The 13,921-nt window shown below is 39.1% G+C and overlaps 2 protein-coding genes across 2 annotated transcripts in view; both read right to left on the reverse strand.

Moving 5' to 3' along the window:
- Nucleotides 1–1,295: 1,295 nt before the first annotated feature.
- Nucleotides 1,296–6,855, reverse strand: plac8l1 (PLAC8 like 1). The gene is made up of 5 exons (XM_047378604.1): nt 6,737–6,855; nt 6,271–6,514; nt 5,724–5,956; nt 3,962–4,098; nt 1,296–3,650 (listed from the first exon to the last, which is right to left on the reverse strand). Exons 2-5 carry the CDS (start codon nt 6,294–6,296, stop codon nt 3,519–3,521), a joined length of 528 nt encoding a protein of 175 aa, XP_047234560.1. The 5' UTR covers nt 6,297–6,514; nt 6,737–6,855; the 3' UTR covers nt 1,296–3,518.
- A 4,153-nt stretch (nt 6,856–11,008) lies between these two features.
- lars1b (leucyl-tRNA synthetase 1b) overlaps nt 11,009–13,921 on the reverse strand; it is a 30,593-nt gene continuing 27,680 nt past the window's right edge. Inside the window, exons 30-32 of the mRNA XM_047379979.1 lie at nt 13,582–13,677; nt 13,255–13,387; nt 11,009–11,816 (exon numbers count right to left, since the gene is read on the reverse strand). Coding sequence (XP_047235935.1) covers nt 11,611–11,816; nt 13,255–13,387; nt 13,582–13,677 — 435 coding nt within the window. The 3' untranslated portion in view covers nt 11,009–11,610. The remainder of the gene's footprint in view (nt 11,817–13,254; nt 13,388–13,581; nt 13,678–13,921) is intronic.

The raw sequence follows: 13,921 nt of genomic DNA on the forward strand, positions 1-13,921 counted from the left end.
TCAATTGTCATTTAAAATATGCTTTAACCTCAGAAGAGGTATTCAAACTGAAAATCTATGCTGTCAAACAGTCTAATATGTGACATTCAAATTTCTTTTAACAACAGCTAGTCGTTCATTACTCTGTCCTCACTCATTCTCAGCATTATCCATTTCATTTATTACTTTAGTAATCAAATTAATTACTATTCCCACTTCTCATTTCCCAAAGTTACCATCTGGGAAGTTCTAGGTCATTCAGCTACTAAGACAGAAACCCCACTCTGAGTCTACGATATAGTCTTTAACAGATTTTACATTTGGTTGTAGTCTTTGTTTTTCATGCTTTGTTGATTTCTCCTCTCTAACCCTCTTCCAACATGTTACTGCTGTGGTGCCTGCAGTGTCTCTGGTCAAAGATCTTCACTCTCCATTCTTCATAGCTCATCTCTGCTGCATTTCTTTTTGCACAGCTCAGCTCTGATTTTAATGATGATGTCCTCAAGTAAAATTTACGCTCTGGTACCTCTGATTCCCCACATTCCTCTTGATAAAATGTCACCTCCAACCATCCCTCCTTTATATTTACGCAAGGAGCATAAATACAGTCCAAACCCAGACCAAATGGTCTCGATAAAGCTAACACCAACCCTTACAATGTATGCTCTTATAATTTTAACCAATTATCAGACTGTTACATTTCATCACACAAAGATTACGACATTCTATGAAACCCTCAATTTTCTCCATTTTCCTATTTTCTTCACAGAAGCTGCCAGGTGGGAGGCTGCCTCGGCAAGAGTTAACAAATTACATATTTGCCCTTTGAGGATCCATCTGCTTTTCTGAATAAATAACATTTTCATATCCGCTCAGTCTGGGTGGCATTTCAGGTTCAAGCAAGAAGGCAATCAGGACAGGATTAATGAAATGGTTCAATGCCTCAGGGTTAATCAAGGAAAAAGAATAATAGGAATAGGGAAATAGGCTTTTTTATCCCCGAAATACTTGTGATGGAAGGTATGCTGTGGAGGGAATCCTGGCTAACTGGACTACATACAGAACACAAGTAATAAACCTTTTACAATAACAATTAGGTGTCCTTAAAACAACTGATTTATTGCAAGTGAATGCGAAATGTCCCAGAACCTTCCTGTGACTTTAAAAACAGAACTTATTATTTTGATCTGTAAATGTTTCTGGGCATGATAAATTATCTGCTCTTCATTTTCCTTCATGTTTTATGGCGATCAAACACATTATGTGGTGACATTTACTTTAATATATTGAACAAAGGTCTTAGACAATTAAAAAAATAAGAATTACCAATTTCTTTATTTCACTTCATATTAATAACTTAATTTAAGGAAGTCAGAGATAAAATGAGGGATGCAAAATCAAAGACATCGCCTTTGGGGAAAATGCATGCTGGCTTTTGTGTCTACTGAATTTTATTATCTTTAAACCCATATATACCCAGACCCATTTATCCTTACAAAACAAAACCTCAGGTATATAGCACAGATCAAATGAACCTCATAAGTCACATTTCTGTAGTAAAATGTTCAATTGCCCCACCTGCTGTCAAGGTTCTGTAACGTGATACATTTATTACATTGGGTGTGTTTAATAAATAAATTTAGTACTTAAAAATAAATCAGCCTGGAAAATGATTTGATTATTTCCATATATCAGTAAATTATTGTTGTAAATAATCCCAATTAAAATAAATTGCAAAATAATGTGTACAGAAAAAAACTTCTCATACAGATACCTTTAGTTTACGATGAAAACATGTATCCAATGTAATAAAACACAGAAAAGATGAAGTTCCATCTGATAGGCTTACAGTATATCAATTTAGATCAAAACGTTTATTAATTGAGATTAAATATTAGTTATAATATATCCTTTCAATGGTCAAATCTGTTAAACCGTAAAATGATCTCATCCCTCTGAAATGTAATAACCAAAGTATGTCACATTGGATTTTTCCCGCTGAGTTACCACAGCGTATGCAAACAACTGGTTGGAAGGGTGACATAAAACTCATTACTTCTGGGTTCTCTGTCCGTTTCTCAACAGAGGATTTAACAGCAGCTTCCAAGTTCTTCTAATTTTATTAATGGCTACCATCGAACACTACTGACAGTAAGCCACAAACTGCAACTCTAACAATAATCTATATAGTCCCCTGTGAAAGAGTGTGTTTGTTTGATTCATTGATCATTGACTATGGACTATCCATCTATCCATTGTTTCTACCTGCTTGTCCTTTCTGGGTCGTGGGGAGCTGGTACATATCTCCAGTGGTCATTGGGTGAGACATGGGTACATCCTGGACAGGTTGCCATTACATCACAGGGCAACACAGAGACACACAGGACAAACAATCACACACACAGACTCATACCTAAGGACAATTTAAAGTAACCAAATAACCTAATATTCATGTTTTCGGACTGTAGGAGAAAGCTTATGGAATAATAACAGCTGATTACAACCTATTTATGTTTGCTGTGGTATCCGATCAATGACCACACAGATGTCTCACAAAATTAACCCTGTGCTAAATGATTTTGGGTTGTTGCAGGACAAACAAAACCTCCTCTTATCTCATATTATTGTCATTACAAAGATGCTTTCAGCCCTTAAAAAAGCACTTTCCATTTGAGTCATTTAGACATTTCATATGACCTAGTTTTAACACATTTTGACTCCTTTAACTAGCCATAAATGCATGTTTATATTGACAGCAGGATTTTTACATTATTAATTTTAAACTTAGGCTTTAAGATTATGATATACATTTACAACCTGCAGCAATTCTCTGTTTTAGGCAAACTAGACAGCACCCAATGTGAGACTGTTAATTTCAAACAAAAAATAGCTTGAACAGACCCTTGCTATGTGTTATTAAGAGATGTAATTTACAATAACGCTAAATCATTACATTTTCTGATTATTTAAATTGTGTTACATGTGTCACTGAGGATAAGCAGTAGAATTCTACCTCAGCTAGAGTAGGGCAATTATAATGGTCCCATTTAATACATTTTAAAGCTGACCACAGCATGTTCACTAATTTGCCCACTTGATGAACACAGTAATAGGAGCATTTCTTTGTAAGACAGGATCAACTGTTTGTTCTTTTCTTCCCTGTGTTTCATTTAATTTTGCACCATTATGCTTAGAGCTTGTTTGATGTCTGCTGGAATTGGAAAAAAAAGGAAAACCATTCATCTTCCTCCCTTTCATCCATCTACAAATGTGGCCGCAAAATAATTTCTTTCAGAGAAATAAATGATTTAGGCTATTAATAATACATTTGATTCAAACAGCAGTTACAACGTTGTTGGTTTTTTTTTTTTAAGAATCTAATATAATCCGGTGGAGCTTTAAAAAATGGACATTTGGATCCATCGTTTCCTTCTTCAAGTCTTCAAGTGTTAGATAGTAGAGTTAGAATGTTTCCAAAGACTTCACTGATCCTTGTTGCATTGTCAACGCAAAGGACACAGTCACTGTCAACAGTTCCTTCAGGAGGATTCCAATGCTGTAGACACTTGATATGTCTGGGTCTTCATCCTCCGCTTCATCTCTCTTATCATCTGACATACAGCCAGAGGGTAACAGCAATACACTGCAGCCCAGTCCTCACACACACTTCCCTGTGGGTAAACATACAGGAGAAGCAACAAGCAGACATACAGCACATGCAAACAAGTAGAGGAAGCACACATACAAACAAAATTAGGTAGCAGAAACACATATAGAATAGGTTTGCAAGTAGGACACGAACAAATATAAAAGAACACAGATGCTCTAATGCATATCTTACTTCAGACATAATAATATTGAATATAAAATAGAACATATTTTTGAAAATAGCACAAACTTCTATTGTACTGTGTATAAGGGTAGGGTAGGTAGGTTTTGGTTTGTTTAGACGAAAGAAACACAGAACTATGCATGCCCTCACCTGTATCTTGTATCGCTCCCTGATCCCGACCCGAATGGCAAACGTGGATCCTGGTAGGAGAGGCATGCACAGGCACTCTCCATACTGGTGAGCTAAACTTATGTCTAAACAGCACGGCACCAGCGCCCCGAGAATACCTGTAAGCACATAAGAAGCAAAACCAATTTGTATTTGTGACCTTTCTGTGTGTTGTATTTACTTGAGATATATATCACTCATCTTGAAAGGTTTGTGAGACCCAAGAACTAACGAAGGATGAAAAATATATGCTTTATTGACCCTTTTTGAGTCATTTGTAGAAAAACAATATTTGAAAATGTTATTAAATACCAGATTAAAATTAATTTAATCCTCCACATTTTTTATAAAAATCAAAATGGATGTTTTGGATTGTTTTCTTCTTTTGTAAAAGTTTTTATTGGTTTTGGTTGGTATTAAACTTTCATTGCTGGTGATTAGATAGATGGGACAGGATTCAGAGTTGTGTAAACCTGAAAAGAATGTTGCATAAAAATGAATAAATGAATGTATGTATGAATCACAGTTCATTAGAGTAGTTCTAAGACTTAAATTATCAAAGCGAAACCTTTAGGAACATGTATCAGTCAAATCGTATATTTCAAACAGGACTTGGATTCAGTAACCCATTATTCTGCTGCTGTTTTGAAAGAGGTATGACAATAATTGTATTGTGAAAATTTTAACAAAACCACTAAACGTTTGTAAAGAACAAATACAAATGACTTAGTTTGGTAAACGTTTTTGTAGGATCAGTCACCTGCATCACATTTAAAGAAAGAAGATGTGTATATAGCCCAAATTCAAAATAATAATCATCTTTATTGGTCATTGCACATGTACATTACAACGAAATTTGTCCTCTGCATTTAACCCATCCCTTACAGGAAGCAGTGCAGCTGTCACTCCAATTTGACAGTTCACAAGGAGTAATTTTGTAGCAGCCAAGGTCTTTTTTCTTTTTGTGGTCTACATGTTTTTAATGCCTCGTAATTACCTGAAAGGTCTTGATATGGACAACCATGCACACCATTCACAGCTAAGGGCAATTTAGTGACACCAATTAACCTAACAGTCATGTTTTTGCACTGTGGGAGGAAGCCGGAGTACCCGGAGAGAACCCATGTATGCATGGGGAGAACATGCAAACTCGTACTCGTCGTCTTCCGCTTCATCCGTGACCGGGTCGTGGGGGCAGCAGACTCAGTAGAGACACCTCCTCCAGCTCCTCCAGGGGGAGCCTGAGGTGTTCCCAGGCCAGCCCAGAGACATAGTCCCTCCAGCGTGTCCTGGGCCGTCCCTTGGGCTTCCTCCCGGTGGGACATGCCTGGAACAGCTCCCGAGGGAGGCGTCCAGGAGGCATCCGGTATAGATGCCAGAGCCACCTAAACTAGCTCCTCTCGATTTGGAGGAGCAGCGGCTCTACTCCGAGCTCCATGCAAACTGTTTGCAGAAAGACCCCAGGCCGGGAGTCAAACCCAAGACCTTCTCGCTGCAAGGCAACGGTGCTACCAACTGTGCCACCGTGCAGCCTCAGATGAAAAAAAAAAGAGCTGAAAATTTAGAAGGTATGATTTCATCAATCGAAACACATAGATGCAAATTTTCTCATTGGTAGCTAACTTAAAGCTAGATTCGCAAGAAAAGCTTGCACCAATTTAGCATTTTAAACCAATATGATGCATACGCTTTTGTTAACATCAGCCATGAATTAAAAATCTGCTTTTGTGTGGTTGCATGTTACATGTTGTCGTGTCTCCACAGACATCAAGAAGGCCAGTGCTCCAGTTTCCCCCCATTTGTGTGATGGTGGTGATGGTGGTTGTAGCAATGCCAGGACCAGGCTGAGTTACCACTGGATTCATCATCACAGGGACTTCGTTTGACCTCTGGGTATTATTGTTTTTCGTGCTGAAGCCTTCTGTTGTCTCATCTTGACACATTAATGGCGAAGCATTTGTGATTGACAGTTCTGGTCTAAAAACAAAACACAGCTTTAAATAGAAACTGGTGCTTTTTAATCACAAAAGGATCTAATCTAATAACCAAAATTAATCCTTGTTTGTATCGTTCACAAATTTTACAAAAAACAGGAGTAAAAGCAAAAACATAGTTATTGCAGGAAATATGAGGTGGAAAACTTTTTTTTATCATTTATTTATCGCATCATTGATGCATAAACAACTAAATCAGGTAGACTACTTGATAAGATAAAATGGGTTGTGTTTAATTGCATTGTGTTGAGTTCTGACAACAGAATGAAGAGATCTGGCACAATAAATAACACTCACTGGTCAGTAATTGTTGTGTCCTCCATGACTTGGTTCTACCAGCCGTTCCTTTAGACGGGTGACACAAGTAGGAGAGACGAGAGTGGAGCTGGGAGTCAGCAGGACAGAGGAGCCGAAGTGACACTCTCCCAGCGAGAGGCTGTGTGTCAGAGCAGATAAACCAGCAGTCAGATGGCTCAGCCAGAAGCTGCGTGACTAAGATAAGTCTTGCTGTCTTCAGTCTGAGACTTTGGTGCACATCCTGCTAATACAGCCAATGAAGAGAGGGCAAATACTCAGCATAGGAGGATGAGGATGCATGTGCACACAAGCAAGTTGGAGGATATCTGATAAAGCTTTTTAAATAAAGCAAATGCCTGCAAATAACTATATTAAGAATTGTTAATACAGTACAATAAAACCAAATAAATCAAGTCTAGCAGCTTGTGATATCCATGACATTTATTGTTTCTTTTCATGTACTTACATTGTTGAACGGTGAATGCTACACTTGATGTATGAACTCTTGTATGAAGCGGTGCCACGTAAAACTTTGCTTTTAGAAGCTGTGAAACTTCTGTGCTTTTCATTTAAGAGGGCTCATTTCCTCTGTTCTGACAATGACCTTTCATTTAGATTGATGCTCTTTGTATTTGAGACTGAGTAACCGAAAGAAAAACAAGGAAGAGGAGCTTTGTACGTGATGGAAAGTCATGAAGTGAAACTATGAGGTTTAGAACCTTAGTTTAAACACGTAGTTTAAACACAGAGAGCGCTGCAGTTTTACTTGGTTTAGAATCTCTTAACAAAAATGATAATGTAATGTTTTGGTTGTCATTTTAGCATGTAAAGAGGCATTAAAAACAGGATTTCTCCCTCATATTTCTCCTTAACAAATCACTGTTCGTTTCTGCAAAAGTCTTATCTAAGGCTGCTAGAGATCATTGAGTGCAGGCGATTTCACACATTTGTCATTTCACGTGGTACCAAAAAAGCATTCTGGAGCGGGACATTTCTTACAGATGAGTATCAATTCATTCAGCCTTTGGGAACATTTCATACCCACTTTGGAAACTGAATCAGTTAGTCATTTTCTTTTTCTACAATGTAGTTTTTATGAATCCAATAAAGAAATGGCCTCCTGTTAAAAAGCAGGTTTTAAGCACGAGGTTATTTAGTTATTTTGGTCTGACCAAGTGTCATAACCTGACACATTTCTTTAGTAGACAGCTCAAAATGTGACAAGAACCAAAATAAAAATAAAAAAACAACGGAAATAATATAAAGTGAGGTCAGAGTTTTTTATTCAGCAATAAGAGAAAAAAATGGTATCCACATGAGAACTCCAAGCTGAAAAACCACAGCTAGCCAAAAAGAACACAAAGGGCTGCCTCCTATTTGACAGAAACGTCACAATGATCCCCAAGAGTTTTGAGAAAATATTCTGTTATATTTTATGTAGTTTAATTGTCTGGGGTTGTATTGTTTCAGGACCAGGATGACTTTGTGTAAGTGATGAAACCATGACTTCTGCTCTTTAGTAGACAATCCCAAAGAACATCTGGCAATCAGCTCGTAACTTCAAGAATTCTTGGGTTATACAGCAGGACAATGCTCCACACACACTAGAAACCTGAAATCTAAGTGACATATTTTAGGTCACCTAGTCAAGGACTAGAGTTAAATGTGATTGAAATTCAATAGTACAACATTAAACAGGCTAGTCATGCGCAAAACCCTCCAGTATGACTTAATTAGAACAATACTGCAAGTAATATTAGGCTATAATTCTTCTACGGTGATGTAAACGCTGTTGTAAATGTAAAGTCCAGATATTGAACTGTTGGCAGTAAGTTTTCATCCATATTATTTACCCAGAGAGTTCACCAGTGTTATTTTGGCAACAGTTTACATTCCACCTTCCGCTGTTGCCGACACTGCATGTAATGCCATCAGCTCAGTTGTTGCTAAGCTACAGACACAAAACCCCAATGCTTTTGTGGTAATTTCTGCTGATTTTAACCATGTTTCACTCTCTGCTACACTTCCAAAGTTTCAACAGTTTGTCAGCTGCTCTACCAGAGAAAACAAAACATTGGATTTGTTTTATGCAAATGTCAAGGACTCATACATCTCTACAGCAAGACCTCCTCTAGGCAAATCAGATCACAATCTTGTTTTTCTCTGCTCGAAATATAGGCCCCTTGTTCAGAGGCAACCTGTAATAAAGAGGACTGTGAGAAAATGGTCACAGGAAGCTGAAGAAGCTCTGCAAGGTTGCTTTGAGGCTACAGACTGGGACGCACTGTGCCAGCCACATGGAGAGGACATCAATGCCATGACTGAGTGTGTAACTGACGATATAAACTTCTGTGTGGATAACATTATCCCCACCAGAACCGTGAGATGCTTCCCCAATAACAAAGCTTGGATCACCAGTGACCTGAAGGACCTGCTTAACAAGAAAAAAAGAGCCTTCAGAGAGGGAGACAGAGAATTATTGAGGAGTTTACAGAAGCAACTTAAAGTCAAGATAAGAGACAGCAAGGAGGTGTACAAGAAGAAGCTGGAGAGCAAGCTCCAGCAAAACAATATCAGAGATGTGTGGTAAGGGATGAAGAAGATCACGGGCTTCAGGCAGAGGGATGATCGGACCGATGAAGGTCTGGACAGAGCCAATGAACTGAACCTATTCTTCAATAGGTTCAGTTCAGAAACAAGCTCAGCATCCTCCTCTACTGCTCACAGCCAAACAGACATTCCACCTCCTTTGACCCACAGGACCCACAGCTGACCAGTAACACCTCACATTTTTTATCTTCCACCTCAGCCCTAGACCCTTCTACTTCTACATGTTTGCCATCAACCATATCAGAAGATGCTGATACTTCCTTTGCTTCCCCCTTCCACCTGTGTGTCTCAAGAAGTCAAGTGAAGATGCAACTGGAGAGACTGAATCGGAATAAGGCTGCAGGTCCAGATCATGTCAGCCCTAGAGTCCTGAAGGCCTGTGCAGAGCAGGGGATTCTGCAGCACCTCTTCAACCTTAGCCTGGCCCAGAAGAAGGTTCCGGTGTTGTGGAAGACCTCCTGTCTTGTTCCGGTACCAAAGAAAACTCACCCATCAGTCCTCAATGACTATAGACCTGTTGCCCTGACATCCACATTATGAAGGTCCTAGAGAGACTCCTGTTGGCCCACCTGAGTAAGCAAACAGTAAACCATCAGGACCCCCTTCAGTTTGATTATCGCTGTGGAGTTGGAGTTGAAGATGCCATCATACACCTGCTTCAACAAACCCACTGTCATCTGGACAAAGCCAGTAGCACTGTGAGGATCATGTTCTTTGATTTCTCCAGTGCATTTAACACAATCCAACCTGATTTGATTTGTCAGAAACTCCAGAAGACTCAGGTGGAGGCCTCAACAATCTCCTGGATCAAAGACTACCTGACAAACAGACCACAGTTTGTGAGACTGAAGGGTTGTGAGTCTAACCAGGTAGTCAGCAGCACAGGAGAACCACAGGGGACTGTACTCTCACCATTCCTTTTCACTCTGTACACCTCAGACTTCCAGTACAAGACAGACTCCTGTCATCTGCAGAAATACTCGGATGATTCTGCAGTCGTGGGGTGGATCATAGATGGACAAGAAGCTGAGTAAAGGAAGGTGGTGGACCGCTTTGTGGCATGGTGTGGAAACAATCATTTCATTTTGAACGTGACTAAAACAAAGGAGATGATTGTAGATTTCAAGAGAAACAGGAATAAGTCAAACACTATTTCCATTAAGGTAGAAGTAGTGGAGGTGGTGGAGGAGTATAAATACCTCGGTGTTCACCTGGACAACAGACTAGAGTGGAGATGCAACTGTGAAGCCATCTACAAGAAGGGACAGAGCAGACTGTACTTCTTGAGGAAGTTTAGGTCCTTTGGTGTTTGCAGCAAGATGCTGCATATCTTCTATAAGTCTGTTGTGGAGAGTGTGATCTCTTCTGCCATCATCTGCTGGGGAAGCAGCATCAGAGCCAGGGACTTAAAACAGCTCAACAAGCTGATAAAAAAGGCTGGCTGTGGGGACTCCTCTGGAGATCATTGTGGAAAGACGGATTCTTCACAAAATGAAGAACATTAAGGAAAACCCTGAGCATCCTCTTCATGAGACTGTTGTACAACAACAGGGTGTCTTCAGTCAGAGGCTTCTTCAGATCTGCTGTAAGACGGAGCACTACAGGAGATACTTCCTGCCCACAGCCATCAGCATCTACAACGGCTCTTTGAAGAAACCTTCATAATGAGCTACAACATTTAATTTCCCTTTGGGATTAATAAAGTATTTTTTCGAATTTGAATTGAATTAATGGCATTTATCAGCGTTGGTAGAGCATGCGACCCATGTACAGTCCTCGTTGTAGATGTCCCCGGTTCAAGTCTTGACCCGGCGAGACCTTTCCTGCATGTCTTTCCCATCTCTCCACCTATTTCAAGACTGTCCACTTTGAAATAAAGGCCACCAGTGCCACAAAAATAAGAACAAAAAAAAACTGAAAGAATATTTTTCATAGTACTCTCAGTCTGAAAACATTTTCTCTGCTGGATTAGCTTCTACGTTTTTAAGTGAAAATAAAGATAACCAAACAGTAGTCCAACATAATCTATTTACTACATTTTAATGGCAATTTGCTGTTAATTTAGCTGAGTTCTTATTTGGATATCCTACTATAGCTCAGGCTACATAAACAATCGGAGAGAAACAAATTGTAAATATTTAATACTTTTTATTTTTGTGGAAAATCCAAACAAGCACAGCTGACAGCTAGAGGATATAAAAGCTGTCCAACAAGCTCAAGAGACATGATATGCCTCACATTTGATGTATAAAATAACACCAGACACATTTCCATTTATATGACAACATCAGGCATTCAGAGGACTGCAGGAGCGGTCTGACAATGAACACAAGTGCTCACAATGTGAGGAGGTGGTGGAGGGAGATGTTTGTTCAGTACAGGTCTGTTTGAAAGTTTAAACACTCAAAATATCAGGCAGAAAGAAGACTGGCCACATACAAAAACTGGCAAACCTGAACCTTATAAACAGAAGACTATTTGACGCAGCACATGGATGTTCTAGTACAGCAAAACAAAAGTAAGATCCAGGTTTTATTTAGATATTAATTCTAATTAACTGTAGCTGTCCACAAATTAAAAGGAAAGGAAAAACATTTTTTTGCATTTCTTGTGACTCAAAATGCTTTTTTTTTTTTTTTTACTGTAACAGGTCAGTACTCATTTAAGTTTTTTTTTACCGAGAAACTGCTGAACCTGCTCCTGTATGCCAGTAAGACAACCTATTGTTCATTATTGGATCAGATAAACCAGGCTATCTCCAATGTCTACAGTGAAGCCGTTGTCAGCCAGAGTGACCTTTTTCTCTTCCAGATTTATGTTGAACACAGATTTGCTGGAGATGGGCAGCTTGCCATATTCCTCCTGTCCCAGGACGGGCACCCGGCGCGGGCCCAGCAGGGGGTCCTCATACCTCATCAGCTTCACTCTGGACAGATCTAGTTGTGGGGTAAAGTAAACGAGAGTCAGTGAGGTAGACAGAAAACAAAAACCCATGACAGAAAGACAGAAAACAAATTAATAGAACACAGGTTAAAGGGGAAATACATGAAAAATACAACAGAAGGTGGTCATAGACTGGATGACATAATGACTAGGAGAATAAATAAATGTTTATTCATGAGGACTATAGTTTTACCAAATTAAACTTAAAGTTTAATCGGAAAATTGAGTGCCTGACCATCGGGTGCTGGGACAGTGTTTGAGCGTTATGGGAGACTGGTTTGAAAACAAACTTTGGAGAAGAGCAGAGTTTGTTTCAAACCTCTCATACTTTTCAGTTAAAGTTGTCTGGTACAAAATGGGATTGAGGGGAAAAAATTTCCAGAATCTATGGCTTCTTTATCGGAAAGCTTTTAAGAGGCATAAATCCAAACCCTACTCAGGCATTTATGAGTCATTTCTTTGCAAACCCGTAGAGTGCACAGAACAAATTTATTTTTATACTAAAAGTATGATTCAATTGACATTTAAATAAATTGTTTTGATCTTTAATGAGCATAGATAGGCATACTACTTTAAATTACATGTTTTGTGCTGGTTTATATTTAATCTTTATGAGCAATGCACCGGTCAGGCTTTTCCAAGCTAAAACAATCTTTTTTTTTCTTTCAAGTCTGACCTGCAGATTCTGATTTAGAGCCATTCAGATTTCCATCAATAACTTTGTTCTTACTTTTGATGTATTTAATAAAAAAGCAAACCTGATTTTTCAGTATGTGATCTACCAATCACCGATTTGATGGTGTATCTCCAATCTTTCTCATTAAGTAAAAGTGAGCACTTTAGTCCATAACCTAAACGTGTCAGATTTAGCCATGAAGGCTAATTGTTATCCGATATCCCTGGCAGGTTGGTGGTGTAAACATAAAGAATCAATTACAAAACACAAGCTAAGGCAGGACAATAAACCTACCCCACCCCTTCCATCAGACTGTATGTTATTCTAGCTTAATTCGACCTAATCCAACTAAATTTGCAACAGCTGGACTTCCAAGCTGTAGGCACATCTCAGGGGTAATTACAGCAATCAGCATGCATCTAGCTACAGTTTGGATTGCAAAAAGATCAAAAGAGTAGTGAATGAGCAATTTTTGTTTTCTACATTCCACTACTGGCAGATGGCAAAGGCTAAAAAAAGACATTTCCAAGACAGATTTGTAAACAACATGCGCCTAGATTTGCTTAGCCACCAGGAAGTGTCACAAACCAAAAATAAGAACCAACACAACTCCGATGTGACTCACTGGTTCGGAGATTATTTTATCTAAACAGAATAAATACTTTTCTCCTCTCTAACACACAGCCTTATAAGGAGACCTTGTTGGGTTTCAAAAATGAATGACAAAATTCCCTTTTATAATCTGTGCTACTAACCTTTTATGAGTCTGTTGACCTTGGATAGCCGACGGACAATGGTGTCTTTGCTGTCCCCTTGTCGGATGTCAACCTTTGTGGTAAACAGGCCGGTGGATGGTTGAGGGTTGACCAAGGACACGGACACTCCAGGCTTGGAAGGTACCACACAATTTATTTGTTTATAATTTCTTTTTTTCACCAACATAAACATAACATGATGCATAATATATGTACACAAACCTACAAGTCAACAGAATAAAAGTGGCAGCTTGCATTCATAACATATGCAAAATCTACTTTGAAAGTAAATTTTTTAGCATCCATCACGCAGCAAGGAGCATTTACCTCTGCTCTAAACACGCTGAACGGTTTCCCAGGGCAACAGTCCTCTTTCACTTTGTCATCAGCCTCTGATGCAAATAAGACATCAATCTGCTCCAACTGTTGGGGGGCGGGGGGTGAAACAGGAGAAAACATATCAGTGCACAGCTGAGCAGCAATGTTGCATGTTTTGTGTTTCTTTGCTCTACCCACTTGCACAGACTGGCGGTGTTAAACTAGAATCCAACGGTGATCTCAAACTTAACGTTCCGCCTTACACCAGAATATCACAAATTCTGTGTATTTGGAGCAACTGAGAGATAAACTAGTTCAAATAAGGAATACTGAGCAAGGATACTCTAAA

Source organism: Girardinichthys multiradiatus, chromosome 11 (assembly GCF_021462225.1).
Source record: "Girardinichthys multiradiatus isolate DD_20200921_A chromosome 11, DD_fGirMul_XY1, whole genome shotgun sequence".
In the NCBI taxonomy this organism is placed as follows: Eukaryota; Metazoa; Chordata; class Actinopteri; order Cyprinodontiformes; family Goodeidae; genus Girardinichthys; species Girardinichthys multiradiatus.